The sequence below is a fragment of the Urocitellus parryii genome, chromosome 3 (genome assembly GCF_045843805.1).
Source record: "Urocitellus parryii isolate mUroPar1 chromosome 3, mUroPar1.hap1, whole genome shotgun sequence".
Taxonomy (NCBI): domain Eukaryota; kingdom Metazoa; phylum Chordata; class Mammalia; order Rodentia; family Sciuridae; genus Urocitellus; species Urocitellus parryii.
Window position 1 is genome coordinate 100,691,284 of NC_135533.1, and position 23,150 is coordinate 100,714,433.

At 43.9% G+C, this 23,150-nt stretch overlaps 1 protein-coding gene across 1 annotated transcript; it reads right to left on the reverse strand.

Annotated features, from left to right (window-relative positions):
- Positions 1-11,989: 11,989 nt before the first annotated feature.
- On the reverse strand, positions 11,990-22,610 carry Ddx56 (DEAD-box helicase 56). The gene is made up of 14 exons (XM_026399477.1): positions 22,535-22,610; positions 22,277-22,438; positions 21,589-21,749; positions 21,290-21,460; positions 21,079-21,169; positions 20,081-20,325; positions 19,658-19,777; positions 18,518-18,631; positions 18,304-18,398; positions 17,669-17,742; positions 17,436-17,525; positions 15,037-15,142; positions 13,052-13,125; positions 11,990-12,721 (listed from the first exon to the last, which is right to left on the reverse strand). The coding sequence occupies exons 1-14, from the start codon at positions 22,592-22,594 to the stop codon at positions 12,644-12,646; spliced, it is 1,641 nt and encodes a 546-aa protein (XP_026255262.1). The 5' UTR covers positions 22,595-22,610; the 3' UTR covers positions 11,990-12,643.
- Between the last annotated feature and the right edge of the window lie 540 nt (positions 22,611-23,150).

The window sequence follows — 23,150 nt, forward strand, 5'->3', positions numbered from 1 at the left end:
CTTAGCAAGAGTGTCTCAAAATAAAAAGGATGTAAAACAGTTACAGAGCACTTGTGGAGCACGTGCAAGGCACTGTTTTCAATTACCAGTGAAAGAGAAAAGAAAAAAATGAGAAAGAAAGCAAGAAAGAACGCTGATGGCAAGAAATCACTCAATTGGCTTACCAGGACCACATGTACTAGGTCACGGGCTCCTTACCTGCTGCAGTAGGTCTTCCATATGTCAGCTCCTATCTCTGCCCATGCCACCAGAGCCCAGCTGCTTCCAGCCCAATACCACAGATAGATGCAGCTCAAGTTTATGGTCTCGAGGGGTCTTTCTTGAAACACCAAAAATGTGAAAGCAGCATGGTCTGATGTGGGATATAAAACAACACAAAATCTTACCATCTGCTGTGCACCTGTCCCTCCAGGTCTCACCCTGGCATATGTGTCAAGTTGTGATTACATGATACGTACACTGGGGCATCCTGCTTTCCCATTTTTTTTCAGTACTGGGGGTTGACTGTTGAATCCAGGGGTGCTCTACCACTGAGCTTCACCCCCAGCCCTATCTATCTATCTATCTATCTATCTATCTATCTATCTATCTATCTATCTATCTAGTACCAGGGATTGAATCCAGGGTCACTTAACCACTGAGCCACATCCCCAGTCCTTTTTCATACTTTATTTAGAGACAGGCTCACACTGAGTTGTTTAGGGCCTCACTAAGTTGCTGAGGCTGGCTTTGACCTTGCGATCCTCCTGCCTCAGCCTCTTAAACTGCTGGGATTACAGGAGTGCACCACCATGCTCAGCCAGCCCTTTTTATTTTTTTTTTTTTATATTTATTTTGTAGGTACGGATGGACACAACACAATGCCTTTATTTTTATGTGGTACTGAGGATCAAACCCAGGTCCCACTCGTGCTAGGTGAGCGCTCTACGCTGAATCATAATCCCAGCCCCAGCCCTTTTTATTTTTGAGATAGGATCTCACTAAATTGCCCCCCAGGTTGGCCTTGAACTTGCAATCCCTACTGCCTCTGCCTCCTGAGTTGCTGGGATTACAGGCATGTGCTTCAGTGCCTAGCTTCCCCTTGACTTTTTAAAAATTTTTTATTTGTTTTAATTAGTTATACATGACAGTAGAATGCATTTATGCACTTTGATATATCATACATAGATGGAATATAATTTCTCATTTTTCTGAATGTACATGTTGCAGAGTCATATTAGTCATGTAGTCACATATATACATACAGTAATAATGTCTGTTTCTTTCTACTACCTTTCCTATCCCCACATCCCCTACCCTACCCTCCCATCACTTCCCTCTACCTAATCTAAGGTAACACTATTCTTCTCTAGTGCCCCACCTCTGCCTTATTGTGAATTAGCATCCACATTAGAGAAAACATTTGGCTTTTGGTTTTGTGGGATTGGCTTATTTCGCTTAGCATGATATTCTCCAATTCCAACCATTTACTGGCAAATGCCCTAATTTCACTCTTCTTTATTTTTTTTACTCATTTTTTAAAATTTTTTTATTATTAGTTGTTCAAAACATTACAAAGCTCTTGACATATCATATTTCATACATTTGATTCAAGCGGATTATGAACACCCATTTTTACCCCGTATACATATTGCAGAATCACATCGGTTACACATCCACTTTTTTACATACTGCCATACTAGTGTATGTTGTATTCTGCTGCCTTTCCTATCCTCTACTATCCCCCCTCCCCTCCCCTCCCCTCCCCTCACTCTTCTTTAAAGCTGAGTAATATTCCATTGAGTATATATACCACATTTTCTTTATTCATTCATCTATTGAGGGACACCTAGGTTGGTTCCATAGTCTAGCTATTGTGATATGAGCTGCTATAAACATTGATGTGGCTGCATCACTATAGTGTGCTGATTTTAAGTCCTTTAACAAACACTCTTTGCTGCTTTCAATCTCTGATCAGCACATTTATCTTATTTTTTTTTTACATTTTTTTTAGTTGTAGATGGACACAATACCTTTATTTCATTCATATATTTTTATGTGGTGCTGAGGATCGAACCCAGGGTTTCGCACATGCAAGGAGAGTGTTCTACTGCTGGACCACAACCCCAGCCCTCATTTATCTTATTTTTTGAAAAATTTTTTAGTTGTAATTGGACACAAGACCTTTTATTTTATTTATTTTTACGTGGTGCTGAGGATTGAACCCAGTGCCTCTCATATGCTAGGCAAACGCTTTACCACTGAGCCACAACCCCAGCCCTAGCACATTTATCTTTGATTATGACCCACAGAGCGATGGATCTTCTACTCTCCTGATACTAATAGCTGAACTGGTTTTCAATATTTTATTGTTATAACTAAGTTTTGGTTGACTTCTTCATAACTAATGATGTTTCTTCTTTTTTTCATTTATTTCCTCAATTTTCAGAGATGAGATTTATGAGTCAAATCACGTTTATGATTATGATTCTCAAGTACAAAGCTAATCATTTCTTCCCTCAGGCTAATCTAGAATTATCAGTGATTATTACATTCTTAGTTATTGGTGTCTAATTAAGGATAGATACCAACCTGGATGACAGGAACACAGTGATTTCCTAAGGCCTTATGACTATCTCCACTGATACCAGCAACTATAGGCAGTGTCTCGCTCCATCATGTACGATGTTTATTAGTCTTTACTAACTTAATAACTGTAAAAAGACACCTCATTTTTGGAAAATCTCATGAGGGGCAGAGTTCTTAGTGCTAAGAATTGATCACAGGACTTTGTGTCTGCTAAACACATTTTCTAATGCTGAATTATACCCCTAACCCCCAATTCCTCATTTTTAACTTTCTCTTTTTGAATATTGCAGAAATGTAGTCCAGAGAATGTCCCAAAGATGCACTCATCACCAAGTCAGGGAACACACCCTGAAGCAAAGTAGCCCTCTGTGGCTGGATCTAGGGTGGATGCTAAGCAGAGTCTGCCCAGCTAATGTGTAGACAGGCCCTAAAGATATAAAGATAGTTTGCTTCTCTCACTTCAGCAGCATTCAGAGGGTTTGGGGGTCCAGGCAGTAAGGCAGGGTAGGTGGTATTGATAAATCAGTCACTTGACTGGAGCCCTGGTTACCATTACTGGGCATTCTCTGGCCAGTATGAATTTGAATAGTCGCAACCCCACTTCTGGCTCTTTTGGGATAACCAATTTACCGTAGCACCTTTGTCTTCTTTTCTTTCTTTTTTTTTAAAAAATATTTTTTTAATATTTATTTTTTAGGTGTAGATGGACACCACACAATGCCTTTATTTTTATGTGGTGCTGAGGATAAAACCTGGGTCCCGCCCATGCTAGGCGAGTGTTCCACCACTGAGCCACAATCCCAGCCCTGTCTTCTTTTCTATTGGGACCAAGACTCTATATTTTGTGAAGGACTGTGCCTACAATTCAAAAGAAAGAGAGGCTGCTCCCTGCTTTCCCAGACCACTTTGCAACTAGCAGTGGCCATGTGATCTAGTTTTGAATTTCCTCATTAAAGGAGATGTATGCAGCTGTATGGTACTCTAGCCTTCCTTCCTTTTCACTGTTCTAGATGTTGATGGAAAGTCTGGAGCTGTAGCAACTATATTTTTGTCCTGAGGCATCAAACATGAGGGAAAAAAAATAAAGATGTAAAATATGCCAGTTAGAAGTGCCATAAGAAAAATGGCAGATTAGGAAGCTCCAAGCTCTTATTCATTCCCAGACACACTGACAACACAATCAGAAATGTCATAACAAACTTTGTAGTATCTCCAGAAAACAAAGGTCTATAGCAACCAAGCAATCAAAAAAATGCCAACTTGAAAACACTAGAAAAGTTTTATACGCCCACTTGCCCCACCTCCTTCCCAACATGTCAGCAGCCTTGCCCTTAAAGCAATAGCAGCACAGTTCCCACTTCCCTCCCTTGATCCAGAGGGAGCAAGGAAGGACTTTCCCATCCCCACCCCCTGCCACCTGGTACTGAAGATTGAATCCAGGGGTACCTACCACTAGGCCACACCTCCAGCCCTTTTATTTTATTTTTTTGAGACAGGGTCTCACTAAGTTGCTGGGGTTGGCCTGGAATTTGCAAACCTGCCTGGGCCTCCAAAGTAACTGGGATTATATGAATGTGCCACTGTGCCCAGCAAGGCAGATTTTTTTGGCAAATTTTTGTTTAAATTTTTCTGACCTGTATCTAGGGGATACCTGTAGGACCAATGCAAACATTGTTTCTCTTTTACCCAGAAGCACGCCAATGCTCAGAAAGCATTCCTGGGTCAAGATAATACAGGTAGAGACATACAATAGAACTTTTGTGAAATAGAAGCTTGAAAAGTAGGACATTCATAAGTAGCTATGCTTACAGAGAATTTGGAAAGCCACATGAATACCCAGGGCAGGTCACAGGCTCAAAAAAGACTTGAAAAGCCCTTAAGCTTTCACCTCAGGCTGATCCCTGGGCTCAGAGCAAACCTACCTAAGTATAAAAGTTTCACAGCAATCAGAAAAAAACTGTGAGAGGTATGTTTTTTCATTTGATTTGTTTTTATGTTTCTCTGTCTTTTAGTGTACATGTGTGTGTGTTGGGGGGGGCGCTTTGTTTAGCCTTTGACATTCAAGGCATTTTTTGTAAGTCAGGCATGGTGCCTTGCACCAGTAGACCACATTTTTCTCAAGAATGTATGGAATATTCCCAGGGTAGACAATATGTTAGGCCACCAAAACAAAACAAAACAAAACAAAAAAAACACCACCAACAAAAAACCTTGATATACTTAGAATGATTGAAATCATAGTAGAAAGTATCTTTTCTCATCACAGTGGAATTAAACTAGAACTCAATAGCAGAAGGAAAAACTGAAAAATTCATAAGTACATGGAAATTTAAGAATATACTTTTTGCCACAAATGGATTAAATAATAAACCACAGGGAAATTTTAAAATATCTTGTAACAGATGAAAGTGAAAATATGGCATACCACATGTGAACAAAGCTGGGCTAAGAGGGAAATTTTTAGCCTAAATAATACATCAGAAAAGAAGAGCTGGGCACAATGGTGCACACCTACAATCCCAGATACGTGGGAGGATTGCAATTTTGAGGCCAGACTTGGCAACTTTGGAAGACCCTGTCTCTAAATAAATAAATAAAACAAAACAAGGTTGGGTGTAGCTCAGTGATAAAGTGAAACTGTACTGCAAAAGAAAAAATAAAAGAAGAAGACTTCAAGTCAACTTTCTCACTGTACAATTTAAGGAAACAGAGAAAGAAAAACTAAGCCAAAAGTACAAGGAAGGAAATAATAAAGATTAGAGTGAAGATAAATGAAATAGAGAACAATAAAGAACAGTAATGAAACCAAATTTTGTTCCTTGAAAAGATCAGCAAAATTGACGGACTATTAGCTAGAGTTACTAAGAAAAATAGGGATAAGACTTAAATTATGGGCTGGGGATGTGGCTCAAGCGGTAGCGCGCTCGCCTGGCATGCGTGCGGCCCGGGTTCCATCCTCAGCACCACATACCAACAAAGATGTTGTGTCCGCCGAGAACTAAAAAATAAATATTAAAAATTCTCTCTCTCTCTCTCCTCTCTCACTCTCTCTTTAAAAAAAAAAAGACTTAAATTATTAAAATCATAAATGAAAGAGGGTAAGCTACATATGGTTGCATATGCCGGTAGTCCCTGCTATCCTGAACACTGAGGCAGGAGGATAGCTTGAGTTCAGAAGTTCCTAGCCAGCCTGGGAAACACAGGGAAGCCCTGTCTCTCAAAAAAGAAAAAAAAAAAAAGAAAGAAAGAAAGACGGACAAAAATAATAGTTGTCAGTTGGATTCTTAGGGACTGAGGGTAGAGCTCAGTGGTGGAGTATATGCTTAGCATGTGTGTGAGGCTCTGGGTTGAATCCCCAGAATGTGTGCATGTGTGCACATACTGGCAAAGAGATGAAGTAGGAAATTTAAAATTTTACAGAAATAAAAAACATAAGATAATACTATGAACAACTATATGGCAACAAATTGACTAACCTAGAATAAATGAACAAACTTCAACATTCAATTACCAAGGATGACTCAAGAAGAGATGGGAGGTCGGGGGTTGTGTCTCAGTGGTAGAACGCTTGCCTAGCATGTGAGGCACTGGGTTTGATCCCCAGAACCACATAAAAATAAACAAATAAAAAAAAAAAGGCATTGTGTCCATCTACAACTAAAACAAAAATATATTTTTAAAAAAAGAGATGAGAAACCTGAATAGACCCATAAGTAGCAAGTAAATTGAAAGTGATTTTAAAAATCTCCCTGAAAAAAATATTTCAGATGACTTCACTGGTGAATTCTACCAAACATTTGGAGAATTACTATCAATCCTTCTCAAACTCTCCTAAAATATTGAAGAGGAAAGAACACTTGATAACTCATTTGCTATAGTTTGGATTTGGTTTGGGTATGTCACCTAAGGGTTCATGTGTTGGAGACTTGGTCTCCGGTGTGGTGATATGAAATGAACTGGTCCCTTTAAGAGATGGGACCTAGTGGGAGGTCCTTAGGTCATTGGGGGAACTATCATCATCTGAAGGATTCAGGTAATTTTCATGGGAATTCTGAGGTCACACAAGAGAAAAGTGTTATAAAATCCTGAGCCTGACACCTGAATCTGTTTCTGGCTTCCTGCTTTACCATGATTTCTCCCTCTTGCTTGTGTTGCCGCCATTCTGATTCAACATATCATCTATACCAGGGCTGGCATTATGCTGTTTGGACTTAGAGCTTCCAAAACCTCTTTTTTTTTTTTTTAAATCAAGTTACTCAGCCTCAAGTATTTTATTATAGTAATGAAAACTGACTAATACATAATTTTATGATGCCATTCTCGTAAAATCCTGATCATACTATATCCTTATACCAAAACCAAAGTCACTACAAGAAAACTACAGGCCACTATCTTTTATTAATATTGAATAAATGCTCAACAAAATACTAGCAAACCAAATCCAAGAGCACGTTAAAAGGATTACACACCATGACAAGTGGAATTTATTCCTGGGATATAAAAATAGTTCAACATAGGAAATCAATTTATGTAATACACTACATTAATAGAAAAAAATATATGATCATCTCAATTGATGCAGAAGAGAAATTTGACAAAATCTAACATATTTTCATAATAAAAAATATTCAGAAAACCAGGACTACAAGGAACTTCCTCAGCATGATAGAGGGCACATATGATGGGGAAAAAACTAAAGCTAATATCATACTTACTGGTGAAAGACTGAAAGTCCTCCTCCTAAGATTACCAATAAGACAAGAATGCCCACTTCATCATTTCTATTCAAAATAATATTAGAATATCTAGTCAGAGAAATCTGGCAAGAAAAAGATATTAAAGGCACCCAAATTAGAAGAGAAAAGAGGCTGAGACAGGAGGATTGCAAGTTCAAGGCCAGCCTCAGCAATTTAGTGAGGCCCTACATAACTTAGTGAGACTCTGTCTCAAAATAAAATAATCTTGGGCTGGGGATGTGGCTCAAGTGGTAGGGCGCTCGCCTGGCGTGCATGCGGCCCCGGTTTGATCCTCAGCGCCACATACAAACAAAGATGTTGTGTCCGCCGAAAACTAAAAAATAAATATTAAAAAGTTCTCTTTTAAAAAAATTTACAAAAAAATAAATAAAATAATCTCTAGTTGCAGATAACATGATCTTAGTTATAAAAACCGCTGAAACATCCTATAATTAATGATTTTCACTAAGTTGCAGGATTCAAAAAAATACACAAAAACCAGTTGCATTTCTATATACCAACAATGATCACCAGTCCAAACAGCAAAGTAAGAAAACAATTGCATTTACTATAGCATCAAAAAGAACCAAATAATTAGGAATAAATTTAAACAAATATGAAAGACCTGTACACTGAAAACTACAAAAACACCAAAAGAAATTAAAGAAGACAGAAAGAAATGGAAATTTCATGTCATGGATTAGAAGACTTTAATATTGCTAATATTGACAATACTACCCAAAGTTATCTACAGATTCAATGCAATCCCTATTATAATCCCTAAAGTGTGTTTTTTTTTTTTTTGAGGGCGGGGTAGGGGTTGTCAGGGATTGAACCCAGGGGTGCTTTATCACTGAGCCATATCCCCAGCCCTTTTTATTCATTTTTTTTTAAATTTTAAGTTGCTGAGGCTGGCCTCAAACTTGTAATCCTCCTGCCTCATTCTCCTGAGTTGCTGGAATTACAGGTGTGAGCTACTACACCTGGCAAACTGATCACTATTGATCTGAAATTTGAATCTACCTCCATGTCCATACTTCCCCTGGCTACCCTGAGAAGTGACAGGGAAATTCCTAACAGTCCTGAACTAGGGTCTTCCATTCCTTTTCAGACTGGAGTCCAACAGATTGAGAAGCTTCCCACATCACACACCACACAGTTGAATGATGGCGTTGAGCTAAATATTTAATCTAAGGGCTGGGGTTGTGGCTCAGCAGTGGAGCGGGCACCTAGCACACGTGGGACCCTGGGTTCGATCCTCAGCACCACATAAAAATAAATAAAAAGTTATTGTGTCCAACTACAACTAAAAAATAAATATAAAAAATATTTAAGCCTCAGTTCGCCCAACCTATAAAATGGATGTGTGTGATAGATCTCAAATTGTGGTCTAAGGACCAGCAGAAAATACAGAATCCCACCCTAGACCTCCAGAACAAGCACCTGCATTTTAAGAAGATTCTTATGTAATTTAGTGTACATGGGAATTTTTGGGGATGGTGCATCAAGACTCACTCAAGAGTAGAATCAGGAGGTATCAGAACAGAGTTGGGCTGCTTCAGTGATGCATGCATGTGCCACAACAGCCCTCAGTGGGCACTGCAAGGGGCATTTTCACACCCCCACACAAGGGTATGTGCATGGTGTGCTGCCACCTGTGGAAGCAGCTCTTGAGGTTCTCACTTGAAGACCTCTCAAAGTGCCTGGACATCCTTGCCCTTGATGCTTTCTATGCCAACTCTACTGATTCTTGGCAGGTTTGTGGGCAGACAGGTGGGTGAACAAACAGGCTAGATCTGTCAAGTTCTGAAGGTGTTTTGAGAGGAATAAACAGTGTATATCTGCCCAGCATGGTGCCTGGCACACAGCAGGTCTACTGATGAGGGCACCTCACCCTCTGAAATGAATGACCACTTCTCATAGGCTTGTGAAAAATGACTGTCCTAAGTGGATATAAAGCCACTCAGTCCATTTCAAAAGCTGTGTACCTCACGGTAATTAACTTTTGTGGGGGAAAAGAGGATGACATTTAGCCAGCGAACCTCTCTGACGAAATAACTTTTTATCAAAATTGCCTCCTGAGGACACTAACCTTGAAGGCCAAGTTCCACAATGAGTTCCCCAAAAGCTGAGTCATTTATCCTCAGCAGATGGGGAAAAGAATTAATTGGGATATATATAGAAACGCATCAGAACCTTCTATGCTCTGGGTCCAGAGGTTTCCAGGCACACCCTGCCCTCCTTCTGTTATCATCACAGTCACCTTGGTTATTAGATCAAGGTGCTCCCCCTTACTGGAGACTGAACCCAGGGTCTCGCACATGCTAGGCAAGTACCCTACCACTGACTTACAGCCCCAACCCTTTTAAATTTTGAAACAGGTCTCACAAAATTGCCCAGGATGGCCTCAAACTTGTAATTCTTCTGCCTTAGCCTCCCAAGCAGCTGAGTTACAGGTATGCACCACATTGCCTAGTTCCTTTCACTTTGTGTGGCAGGGTGTGTGGATGTTACTGGTAATTCACTCTACTTAAGTGTATGAAACTGTGCTAGCCCAGAAACTGAGCTATAGCTCCAGATCTTTATTACTTTTTGAAGACAGGGCCTCACAGAACTGCACAGTATGGCATTCAATTTGCAATCCTCTTGCTTCAGCCTCCCGAGATGCTGGGTTACAGGCATGTACCACCATGTGTGGTACTTTTTTAACATGTAATTATTTATTTCCCGAAGTAAATCAAGTCACATACTTTTGTGACAACTACTCTGGTCTTTTTATCTTCAAATGTGCTAACTTCCTCCCTGCAGGGAATTCACATGTGGTTCTCTTTACCAGAATTGCTGCCCACCCTCTTTATATATGTGCACTGCCTAATACATTACCTTCACACCTGTTCCCAGCTGAGTACCTGCTCCCAACAGGCTCAAGTGCTGACAAGACAGATGGCTTAAGCCCCAGTGTGTGGAGACAACTGGAACTGGGTGCAACTTGATTCCTGATCTCCATAAAACTCCGATGTACACAGACCATGTCTTCTTTACCCAATTCTATACCCTTGCACATGGCCCAGACATACAGGGGCTCATTCAGGCTTGTGTATGAAACTGTGCTAGCCCAGAGTGAAGATGAGACTGAACTCCCAACCTTTCTGCTTGAAGCCTGAGGCTTCAAGTATGTGCTGCCCTCTTCCTTTCTAGGCCTACATGACCCAGTGCCTCCTGGCCCTAGGGTAGCCCCTGGTTTATGTGTCCATCTTGTATATACCCTCATCCCAGGCCTATCCTGTCCTACTTTGGATACATTTGTGTGAGGCTAAAGACCAAGGCTTCATTCAGAAATCTGAGACTGATTTTCTTTTCTCCTTTTCATTTTTCCCCCCATTGGTAGACTATAATTATACTTAATAATGGAAATCCTTTGATAAGCCCTTATTTCTTCATGACATCAGACATGACTGGGCTATGTGGGTACTGAATGAGCCCTGTACATCTTCCCTCTGGACTCAAGACACGGGAAGGGGAAGGCCCCTTCCCATTCTCTCCACTGCCACGATCAATTAATTCAGACTCAACAAAGCACAAGGCCTGTTGCAGATCAGAGAATACAGCACAAGAACAAGCATCCCTGATGGCATCCGCCCCCTGAGATGATAAAAGACATAAGTAGCATCAGTTACTCCCCCAGATTGGGTAGCCAGGCCAACTGGCCCTACACTGCCAGATAAGCCAGAGTCCAAATATTGCCCATTGACTTCACCTACATTAGGTAACTTCCTCATCCAGATCATGGAAACAGCCACCCCAAGGGCTACTTTGAGTTAGGAGGAAGGAATGTACACATGAACAGACAATTACCATGCCTTCACCTGAGCCCCTCAGCTATGGTGCAGACCCTGACACAAGAACACAGTAGAATGCCAGTTCCATGCTTGTCCATCTTATCTCCCCCAAAGAATCTGACTAGAGAAACCCAACCTTCTCTCTACCAGGGTGGTTCTGGAACATACACCCTTAGCAGAGTGAATGAAGTGACAAGGTCTGAGACAAAACCCATAGGAACCAGTTATGTATTATCTTAGAGCACAGAGTAGCTGCAACACCCAAATTAGCTCACTATTCCCAGCATTCCCAATAAGGCAGAATAGGAAGACTAGGCCAAAGCACTAGAAGCACTCTTTGCCTATCTTCCCTTCTATGATATGGGCTCTGCAGTTCTGACAGTCATCTATTTCCCAAAAGATGCTCATGGAATTGCTCTTATCTGCAGCTCCACTGACTGCTTTTCCTTCTAAATGTATCTGAGCTGTCAGGCTGTAAGAATGCAGTGGTGTTGCCCTGGCGGCTCTTACTCCCACCAACAACCTGTCCCTATGCCATACACCCTGACTTCCTAGGAGTTAACAGAAGGGCAAGATTGTGAAGACCCCAAAGCTCAGATCCTGCAAACCCTGTACCACTACACCCTAACCATAACCAAAGCCCAGTCTCAGATTCAACACTTCCCTACTTCTCCCAGTTCCCACTCCTTGTCACCTGCCCCCAGCCTACCCTTGTGATGCTTCAGGTAACTATGAGGGTAACACTGTAAAAAGCAGAGCAATCCAGCCCTGAAGCCAGCAGATAACAGAAATTAAGAGGCCCAAACTTCAGACTGGGAATGCAGCTGGGTACTCAAGACACAGGAAGAGATGCAATAGGTATGCATGTTGTACTACCACTTGTGTATCTGAAATACAGACAACAACTGACACATGAGTTATCATCTGGGAAGGGGAAAGGGAGATAGCTGCCCTGAATCCTCTGAGGGGTGGGCAACATTCTCTTCTATCTAAATGAGCGTGCATTGGGTAAGGGGCAATCCAAGGCTTGTGGTAAAGAAAATCTGTCTCCTAGGTTGCAGGTACATCTATCAGCCTGAACCACATGGTAAGGTTGAAGCAGCAGGGCAGAGGCTCTAGGCTGGCCTAGCCCCATGCTGAACCAACTGGACCAGAACAGGCTTTTCTTAGCAGTTGGCTTTGCACAACTGACATCTGCTGGTCATGTGAGGCACTGCATGCAGCAGCAGCTAGGCACCACCACCTTCTGAAGTTTCCCATCTTCCAAGGTTTTGGGAAATAGTCCCTTCCCACATGCCCAGAGGCACAACCTGGGGCAGCTGGAACTGTTATTCTATTAAGGGGCAAATGGCAGCTTGGCAGATCTGGAGGGTCCAGAGCCTCCCCAGAGTTCAGTCTATCCAGTTAGTAAGCACAGGAGTGTGCGCACATGAAGTGTGGGAAACCCACTCCATCCAGGCAAGGAATCCCAATCCACTTCGAACTCAGGCCCAGGCAATCTCAGGAGGGCATGGCTGTTGGTCTGGATTTCCTTCCTCTGTGCTTGAAGTTGTGCAGTGGGTTCTGGGTCTTCACTTTCTACACGGGCAAAGTAGCAAGTTAGTTGGAGGAATCAGACCAATCATCCAAACACAGACACAAAATGGACAGTGCTGGTACTTGGTAAGGCCCCTATCAGCCATAAGCCAATGATACTACAAGCTGCTATGGATACTGTGAGGAAAAAGGACAACTGAAGATAGAGAGTAGGGCCTGTGACAGTCAGGGAGGTAACCCCAGCTCACACTCCAGTTTTTGGGAGCACTCTCCCCATCCTGAGGGCAAGGCATCTGTATGTCCTGGTGACAACAAAGGGGCAAGGTGGAGCAAGGGTCCTGTTGCTGTCCCCACAGCCCTCAGGGCACATACCTTAGCCTTCCTACAGGAGGACAGCTTCTTTCGCTTCTTGTGAGGGCGTACTAGGTCACGAAGAGCAGGAGGGACTGGAAGAGATGCAGGTCTTCAGCAGAATCCTCACCCAACCCACAAACACCAGCCTCCACAGCCACCCCCACCCCATGAAACATGGTTCCATTACTCTGAGAGGCTCTTGGTCCTCCCTCCAGCTTTCCCAGTATTATCCCACCCCCTTTCTCAGCATTCCCTCCCCCACAAACTCTGTAGCATATTCTTTAATTCTGATCCAAGTAAGAGTCTTCAGCTATTCATTATCACATATGCACTAGGTCAGAGAACGTTAGCACCTTAGACTTTCACTGTCTAAATCACTCTTAAATTCATTGCAATGAACATGTAACAAAAAAGAAAAATAGGGGCTAGGGTATAACTCAGTGGTAGAATATGTGCTTAGTATGTGGGAAGGAGAAGGAAGGAAAATAATGTCAAGAAAAACTGAGCCAAAATTAAAAAGGCTGGACAATTTTTTCACATATGTCCCTTACTACAAATTCACCAGCCCCTACTGCTTCCGCCCCCAAACCTGACCTTGACCCTGCCCTCCTCCTGAACTCCCAGATAGGCCACAACTGATTCTTTCCACTTTCCCCTGGCTTCTGGACTCCTGGCCACATCCTCTTGGAGAGTGACTTTGCTCCTACCAGGCCCCTTAGGTCAAAGTTCTGGCCTCCCCTCCTGGCATTTCAGACCACAGCTGGAGTCTCCTCCAGCTCACTATCCCTTGGAAGCCTGGCTTCTACCCCTCCCTCTAGCATCTCCATGCTCCCATCTCTCCTAGGCCCTTCCTTTTCTACCATTCAGGCCTTTCCACTTCCAAGGCAGGAATATCACACCTGCCTGTTGAAAGCTACAGCCGAAGGGGCCACGCAAACTTCCAGCTGCCAGCTGATGATTGGCTCACAGTGGCCCCAACAACTTCTAGCTGCCAACTGATTGGCTCCTCTGCGGTGATGCTCATTGGGCTGTTTCCCTGCCCTTTCAGACCACGGAACTGCTCATTGGGGGACTTTTTGGCTCCGCCCACATGACCCAGCCAATCGGCCTCAAGAGTAGGAGGAGTGGGGGTGGTTGGGAGGCTTGTGGGAAGCAGGTGGTGGCAGTTGGGCTCTGAAGGTTTTTCCTGAGGAGCTGTTTTGTTTGGGGTGTGTGGTTCTAAAAATAAAGTTCGTTTCTTTTGACAAGTGGCTCCTGAATTGTGCCCAGCCAGACTGCAGCACCTTCCAGTTTGCTTCAGTTCAGGCAGACCAGAGTCCATGCATGGGGAGGGCCTATATTCGTTGCCCATGGCACATCCTTGCCACTCTTCTTAAACCCAATTTAAGCATATAATATACTCTCATTATCAAAAATACACACATGGACAACAGAAGCTTATGTGAGATGAGAAGGGTCAGCCAGGATGAATGGCTGCTCTCCATTCCTGTTTCTGTCCTGCAGTGTCTATCTCCCTGTCATCTGCTCTTACCTAGACACTCCACAGGTGTCCAAGCCATTACTTCAGTGCCTGACAATCCAGAGTCTGCTCCAGCATAGGAAGATTTGCCTCCCACTCAGGATGTTCCCCGAAACCTGCTCACTCTCTTCAGCACACAAAGCCATTCAACCAACTACTAGCTCATTCTGTCATTCCACCCTGTTCTGCAAGCCTGCCTGGCTCAAATCTTAGATCTGCCATCATCTCTGCACTACCTGTTTTCTTATCTCCACAAAGGAGACAGTACACCCTGTGGGGTGAAGTGGACAAGTCTACATGTGTGAACATATACTGTGTACTTGTTTGTGTGGATACATGATGTGCTACCTGGATCTCTATGTCCTGTTACTTGCCTGTCCCACAAGCTTCCCCAGCATCGAGCACAGGAGCTGTCACAGAATGGCAGAAGAACCCCTGCCATGTCCCCCAGCCCACTGCCTCCTGATCCCTCAGTGACACTCACCCAAGTAGTCAGGTACATGGCCCAGGTGAGGTTTCACGACTGCAGGGTGCAAGGGCAGGTCATGTCGCAGCAGCTGGAGATCCCTGGGATTGTCTTCAAAGTATGTCTGACAGTGGGCAGAGAGTTTGGCGAAGTTAGTATCTTTTTTTTTGTGACTTTCTTTCACTTAGCATTGAGGTTTTGAGGTTTGTTTTTTAATTTATTTTTGCGGGGGGTGGGGAGTTTTGAGAATTAGACCCAGAGCACTGTACACATTAGGAAAGCACTCTACTACCAGCCAATTTTTGTTTGTTTGTTTGTTGGAGTCTGTGTCTTGCTATATTGTCCATGCTGCTCCTGAACTCCTGGGATCAAGCAATCTTCATACCTCAGACTCCTGAGTAGCTGGGAGCACAAGCATGCCACCATATCTGGCCAAATGAAGTTTTTTTTTGAGCTTTTATTATCTATCTATTTATTTTTATGTGTTGCTGAGGATGAAACCCAGGGACTCAAATGCGCTAGGCGAGTGCTCTACCACTGAGCCATACCCCCCAAATGGAGTTTTTTTATAGTTGATAATTTTAATGTAATATTTTATTTTATTTATTTATTTTTTTTAAAGAGAGAGTGAGAAAGGAGAGAGAGAGAGAGAGAGAGAGAGAGAGAGAGAGAGAGAGAGAGAGAGGATTTTTAATATTTATTTTTTAGTTCTCGGCGGACACAACATCTTTGTTTGTATGTGGTGCTGAGGATCGAACCCGGGCCGCACGCATGCCAGGCGAGCGCGCTGCCGCTGAGCCACATCTCCAGCCCTTAATGTAATATTTTAGAACTTTAAAATTTTTTTAAATTTTTTATTGGGCTGGGGATGTGGCTCAAGCGGTAGCGCGCTCGCCTGGCATGCGTGCGGCCCGGGTTCGATCCTCAGCACCACATACAAACAAAGATGTTGTGTCCGCCGAGAACTAAAAAATAAATATTAAAAATTCTCTCTCTCTCTCTCTCCTCTCTCACTCTCTCTTAAAAAAAAAAAATTTATTGATTTTCTTTTTATACATGACAGCAGAATGCATTACAATTCATATTACTCATATAGAACACATTTTTTCATATCTCTGGTAGTATATAAAGTATATTCACACCAATTCATGAATTCATACATATACTTTGGATAATAATGTTCATCACATTCCACCATCATTTCTAACCCCCTGCCCCCTCCCTTCCCCTCCCACCCCTCTGCCCTATCTAGAGTTCATCTATTTCTCCCATGCCCCCCTCTTCCCTACCCTATTATGAATCAGACTCCTTATATCAGAGAAAAAATTCAGCATTTGTTTTTTTGGGACTGGCTAACTTCATTATCTTCTCCAATGCCATCAATTTACCTGAAAATGCCATGATTTTATTCTTTTACTGCTGAATAATATTCCATGTGTATATATGCCACATTTTTTTAATCCATTCATCTACTGAAGGGCATCTAGGTTGGTTCCAATCAAACTACTCTAAGATTTCATCCTACTCCTGTCAGAATGGCAGCTATTATGAAGACAACAGTAAGTGTTGGAGAGGATGTGGGGAAAAAGGTACACTCATACATTGCTGGTGGGACTTCAAATTGGGGCAGCCAATATGGAAAACAGTATGGAGATTCCTTGGAAAACTGGGAATGGAACCACCATTTGACCAGCTATCCCTCTCCTTGGTCTATACCCAAAGAACTTAAAAACAACATACTACAGGGACACAGCCACATCAATGTTTATACCAAATAGAGCTTTTTAAAGGACAATATTTTAAAATTTATAAGGCACAAGAGATGACACAGTAAAAAAAGTTTCCCTACCACTTTTGTTTGCATCACCCTCCCTGCCCAGAGGCAGCTACTGTTGCTAGTTCTTGAATTCACCTGAGTCCTAGCACGTGGACAAAGAGTCCATTACATGTTCACTCTTACTCCTCTCTGACCACACAGCAGCACCCTGTGCTGCTTTCTTTCAGTTAGCATAATTTTACAGAGTATTCCTAGGTACACACAAATAGCCTCCTCATTGTTTCTTATGTCTGTGTGAGCTTCAGCTGAGGCTTCACTTTCATTTATTTGGTAAGCCCCCTGGAGTGAACTCTGGGGCTCCTTCCATCTTCTGGCTCCCTAAAAATAATGTGATGAATGGGAATATACACATTCACTAATATGCCCAGAGGAAGAGAACTTGAAATCCTAATAAACACTGAGTGTCCACCATGAGGTTGTACCATTTGTCTTCCCAATAGAATGGTTGGCTCCTTTCAAAATCTCTTGGCCAGTTTTCCTCTCCCTACCAAATGCCAACACACAGCCTGGTTCTCTGATTTTCACCATTCAGAGCTCGGCATCCAAAGCACTCTCCTAAGTCTGCCCACCCCATCCTTACCTTAAGTTTCTCTGAATGCAGAAGTTCCTCCTTAATCTCTTTCAGTCTTGCCTCCCGAATGGACTGCTTAGTCACTGAGCGCATGGCATCCTGTAGGCAGACATTGGTGATCAGATGGTGAGATTTCCCAAGTCCTTCTCACACCTGGATACGCATCCATAGGTGTCATCCCTGTTATCACAATCATAGCCCGCCCCAGCCACTCCCCATCCTCTCCCCAGTGTCCAGCTCACCCTGCATCGATAGCGGAAACCCTCGATTTCCTCCATTCGGAACTGGTAGGGAAGCAGGACAGGGGCCTCGCCCTCTGGGGAAGAGACAGCAAAGGGACTCAGGACAAGAGTCCATTTAAGGTCTTCACTGGCAGTTTCCTACTCCTTCTCCCTGAGGTGAGGCTGATCCCTGAGAGGCCAAACACACAATTTCACTGTTTCATGAGCAGCCTAGTGATGGTATGGACAGGAGTGTATATTTCTAAGTCCTGTGTGCCATCACATCCCTCAGTTCCAGGACCCACTGCCCACTCTCCCTTCCTCTTCCAAAGTTGCTCTGGCCACAAGGCCCCCACAACTATGGTCATGGACAGAAGTCCAGGCCCAGTTAGTACCTTGGAATGAGCTGTCAGAGCAGTACGTTAAAACACTCACCAGTCATGAGGCAGACAGTAAATGTGACTTTGTTTTTAATTTGTTAGTATACCTGACTTTGAATGGACATATTTACTCATTTGTAAAGGGAGATAGCACCTGTCACACAGGATAGGATGAGGATGAACAGTGGAAGCTGCCTATTGTCACTATTATGAGTTTGTTGTGGGAGAAGCCTGATCCTCACCCAGGCCCATACCAATAAGAGTCAGGACTCTTACCTCCACAGAGAAGTTCCTCGATCTTGCCCAAGTATGACTGCTCTGTGGGTAGCACAAATGTCAAAACTATGCCTGGGTTGTTGGCTCGCGCTGTCCTGCAAGGGGAGATGACCTAGCTGAAATGTATCTCTGGCATTTAAGTTCTATCCAGCCCACCCCAAGTCCTTCAGCATGCCCATCACCTAGATGCCAGGCCCACCACATTCCTCCCTACCTGCCAGCTCGATGGATGTAGGCCTCCGGGGTGGAGGGGAGATCAAAGTTGAGCACAGCAGACACATGGTGGAAGTCTATGCCCCGGGCCACACCTGACTCTGGATCAGAGGCCCTGTGAAAATAACCCAATGTCAGCTAGACCCATCTCTGGGAGGGCATTCTCAAGCCTAAGCCAAAAAAACCCCTCTAAGCAAAACCTAAAGACCAGAAGACCCTGGTATATGCAAGACTATTCTACATCAGAACTATTTCAGGAGTTGTGGCCTTGTGGATCAGCCTAAAGCTTTGAAATGTGGTCAAACCCTTGCCCTGAACTCAGTTTTGGGGCAATGACAGAACTCTCTGCCCCACAGAGTGAATTGAGAACTACCTCTGGAACAATTCACTCTTCAGGTGGACAGACTAGGGGACTTCCGTTTTTCCCTTAAAAACATACATCCTGTAAGACATGCACTTCAGGCTGGCTGTCTCCCCTGTAGGATAGCACATGCCAATTTCCCAAGCCCAGTCTGACCCTTGGTGCCCTTTAATCCTTGTTACGATTTTGATTTGAAGTGTCCTTCAAGAGCTCATGTGAGAGACAATGCAAGAAGGTGTAGAGGTGAAATGATTGGATATGAATCAACGTAATTAATACATTAATTCCCTGATAGGACTGACTGGATGGTAACTATAGGCAAAATAGGGTGTGGCTAGAAAAGATGGGTCATTAGGGTTATGCCTTTGGGTATGCATTTTGTCCCTGAAGAGAGAAGCTTTCTCTCTCTGCTTCCTGGGTGCCATGTTCCCAGCTGCTTTCACCTACCACACTCTTCTGTCATGTGGTTCTGCTCCAAAGAATGGAGCTGACTCTCTATGGACTGAAACCTCTAAAACCATGAGCCCCAAATAAACTTTTCCTCCTCTAAATTTTTCTGGCTAGGTCTTTTGGTCACAGAGGAAAAAAGAAAGCTGGCTAAAACACTCCTCTTCTCCATACTCAAGTAGCTAAGCAAGGGCCAGTGGAGCTCTCTGGGATATGCTACCAAACATCTGGAATGTCTGGCATCCTGCTCTGTGTACTCTTAGCTTCAGTCTTCCAAAAAGCTGAAAAACAGGCACCTCTGAAGAAGAGGTCAAAAAAGAAATGCAAACTCACTTGTTTCCTTTGGACCCTCGACCCTGCCGCTTGCCCTTGGCTGGGGCCCCCAGGACTTCAGCATCTGTTGCTATGACACAGTCATAGAAGCCTTGGTTGAACTGTGAGATGATGTGGCACCTGTAGACCAAGAGGTGGGATCAGGCCAGCAGGGTGTGTGGGAGGCCCACTCCCATCCCTGGCCATCATCATAACGACTGCCCTTTCCTATTCTGTCCCCATCTCTTTCTCCTTAATCTTTGTACCTCAATTTCCTCAGATGAAAATGGATTAACAATAAATATTCCAGAGTTGTCAGAAATAACTACCAGTCAAGCTCAGGCCTAGCCCCACTAATATACTCAAGAAACATGAACATCAGCTGGTTCCCTTTTCCATCCCTATCTTCAACTTATCTCCACCAAGACATGGGCCATGACAAACCTGGAGCGCAGGGGAAGTTCTCCATTGAGTACGCAGGTGGGGATGCTGAACTGCTCCAGGAATAGACGGAGCCGGTAACTCCGCTCTAGAGTATTGACAAAGAGCAGGGACTTGCCCCGAATCAACGACAGCTTGAGCAGAGCATACAGCAGCAAGAATTTGTCTTCTTCAGTCTCACAGACTACCTGAAACTGCTGTAACTGGTCTGATCCTGGAAGCTGAGACTCTTGTAACTTGAGGGTAACCTGAGGAGAGAAAAGGCCTGTAGTAAGGACAAAAAACAGATATTCTATGGCCATTAACTCACCAACAAAAGCATCATTTTAGTGCAGGGCATGGATATGTTTAAGGATTTCTGGCATGCTAAAATTCCTGTAGTTTTGCAATCTAAAAACTCAAGTGCCCTAACTTTGGGATATACAGAAAGGGGGAAAAAATAAACAATCCACAAAGCACATGATGCATAGGACAAAGAGAGATACATTGATAAATTACAATAGCGAGTATGGAAAGCCTACAGCAATAGGTCTTCTGAAGGGTAAAATTCAGATCTTCTGAAAGGTAAAATATAACATTGAAAGCTTTGGCCTTAGAATTTTGGCTTTGCCACTCAAAGCAGATGGTGGAGGCAGGGTGTAAGGAAGGAACTTTGCTTAGGCTTTTAGACAAAGTATAGTTTGAACTGGGACACCCAGAAATATGTTGTGATTTTTATTTTAAAATACTTTAAATGTCAATGGACCTTTATTTATTTATACGCAATGCTGAGAATCAAACCCAGTGCCTCACACATGCTAGGCAAGCACTCTACCACTGAGCCACAACCCCAGCACAATGTTAGTAAATTTTAGATGACTGTCTTTCAGTGCCTCAGACCAGGAAAGACATATCCAATGACAATGGTCCCACCCAAAACACCAAAGGACCTCAGAAGGAGCATCAAATCCTCCAAGTATTCCCATGTCTACAGCTCCAGATATTCCCACAGCATCCCTTACCGGATTATGTAGTACCAGTTCCTTTAATGCTTGTATATCCTCATTAAATGTAGCTGACATGAGAAAAGCCTGGTAAATCCGGGGCAAGTGACTGAAAGAAAAAAATCTAGTCAGGCTCCTACTCCAAGGACCTCTAAATGTGGTCTCTACTCAAAGACATTTCCACTAGGAAACTACACCACTACCACCACCATCACCATTTCTTCCTCACCAGAGTAGACTCTTCAGTTCTTCCTCAAAGCCAAAGGAAAAAATAAGATCAGCCTCATCCACCACCAGCAGCTCCAGGGAGTCACGCAGTTTCAAGTTGTCTTGTTGCAAGTGGCTTAATATACGGGATGGGGTCCCCACCACTACATCTGGCTTCTCCATCAGTACAGCTCTACAGGTGGTAAGAAATGGGTATCAAGAAGAACTTGGCAGCTGGAACTTCACCCTGGACCTGTGCTCTCTCCTACTACACACAAACCCATCCTACATCTTTGTGTAGCTTCATTCCCTTTCACTCACCTCTGAGAAGCTGAGTCTTCAGCAGCTGAGACATTGGCCACCCGCACATCCCGAGAACAGTAGGCAGACAGCTGCTGAATCATGGACTGAGCTTGCCGTGCTAGCTCCTTGGTAGGAACAAGGACAACTCCCCTTACAGCCTGTTCCACCACAGGACCTGTCTGTAAGACCATAAATTACAGGTTATAGCCAGCAGTGAATATCAATGGGTCCAACCAATGCTTTTCTCTATCTTTTCCAGGCAATCTGGTCCAACCACAATCCTGTCCATAGAACAACCTGTGTTCTGATCATCCCCTCATTCTGCCCACCTCAGAAAATAAAATGGAGGGCTTTCCCTGGGTGCTGACAGAAGAAAATAACTTCCTCTGTGTGTAATGAAGTTACTGTGTGTTATGAAGTTATGAATGCTAGGTATGAACCTGTACTCTCACAATAACTCTGTAAGTAGAAGATGTGCCTGGCCCCTTTTCATTGAGGAAAGCAAAGAAAGTGACTGTAATCTTATTACAAGATTACACCAAGCTGGTGGAGAGGCAGCACGTCCTGGATTAAGATCCAGGTAACCTAAAGCCCAACCCAGGACGTTTGCCACAATGGGACCCGACTGATTCTATGATCCAAGAGAAAGCCTCGTACGAACTGGGACCTCCCTTCCCAGCCTCCCGTCCGGCCTCCGACTACCCACCGCCTTCCTGTGGAGCAGCAGCTGTAGCATCGGAATAGCATAAGCAGCTGTCTTCCCGGAACCAGTGCGGGCCCGGGCCAGGAGGTCTTTCCCCTCTAGGGCCAGCGGGATAGCCTTTTCTTGAATCAACGTAGGTCGCGACCATCCCAGATCGGCGACAGCCTAAGAAAGACAGACGAAGAGTGCAGTTCAAGCGGTGCGGAGGGCAGTGGCGTGCCCTGAGAGCCCTTAAGCCGGATTCTCAGCCCTCCCCGGTACCTGCAAGAGCCGGGGATCCAGGCCCATGTGTTCAAAGCCCAAGGATTCTGGGTCCGCCATGGCGTGGTTCGGGACTGACAAGGAGCACGCGCAGCAGGAAGAAATCAAGGACACGGGCGGGGCGACTCAAAGCAACAACCAATCAAGCTCAGAGAAACCGCCACTTTACGGAAGTCCCGTCTCTCAGGCTTCCGGTGTTCGGGGGGGAGGTCAGAAGTAGGGCTGCTGGTTGCTGTCGTCTCGAATCTCGCGACGCAAACGCTCACCCGGATTTTTTTCTGCACTTTCTAGCTCTCGCGACTTTCAGGAGTAGCGTTAGCGGGACTTTCTCCGCTTGGGTGCTGTTAGAATCCAGCCTTAGTGTGGCGCAGCAGTCCTCGCGGAGCCACTGAGGCCAGTTGACGGGCTGCGGGCAGATCACTGCAGTAGCGCTCAGGGGAAGGGCGGTGGTCTGGAGATCCCAGACCTGGCTGTCGTCAGGCTCTTGATAGCTTACAGTTCTATGGATCACTAGTTTAACACTAGTTTCACAGGTTAAAATCAAGGTATCGGGCTTTTGACCTTCAGAGATGTCAAGATAACGTTTGTTGTTTAAAGCCACTCCGTTTGTGATAAT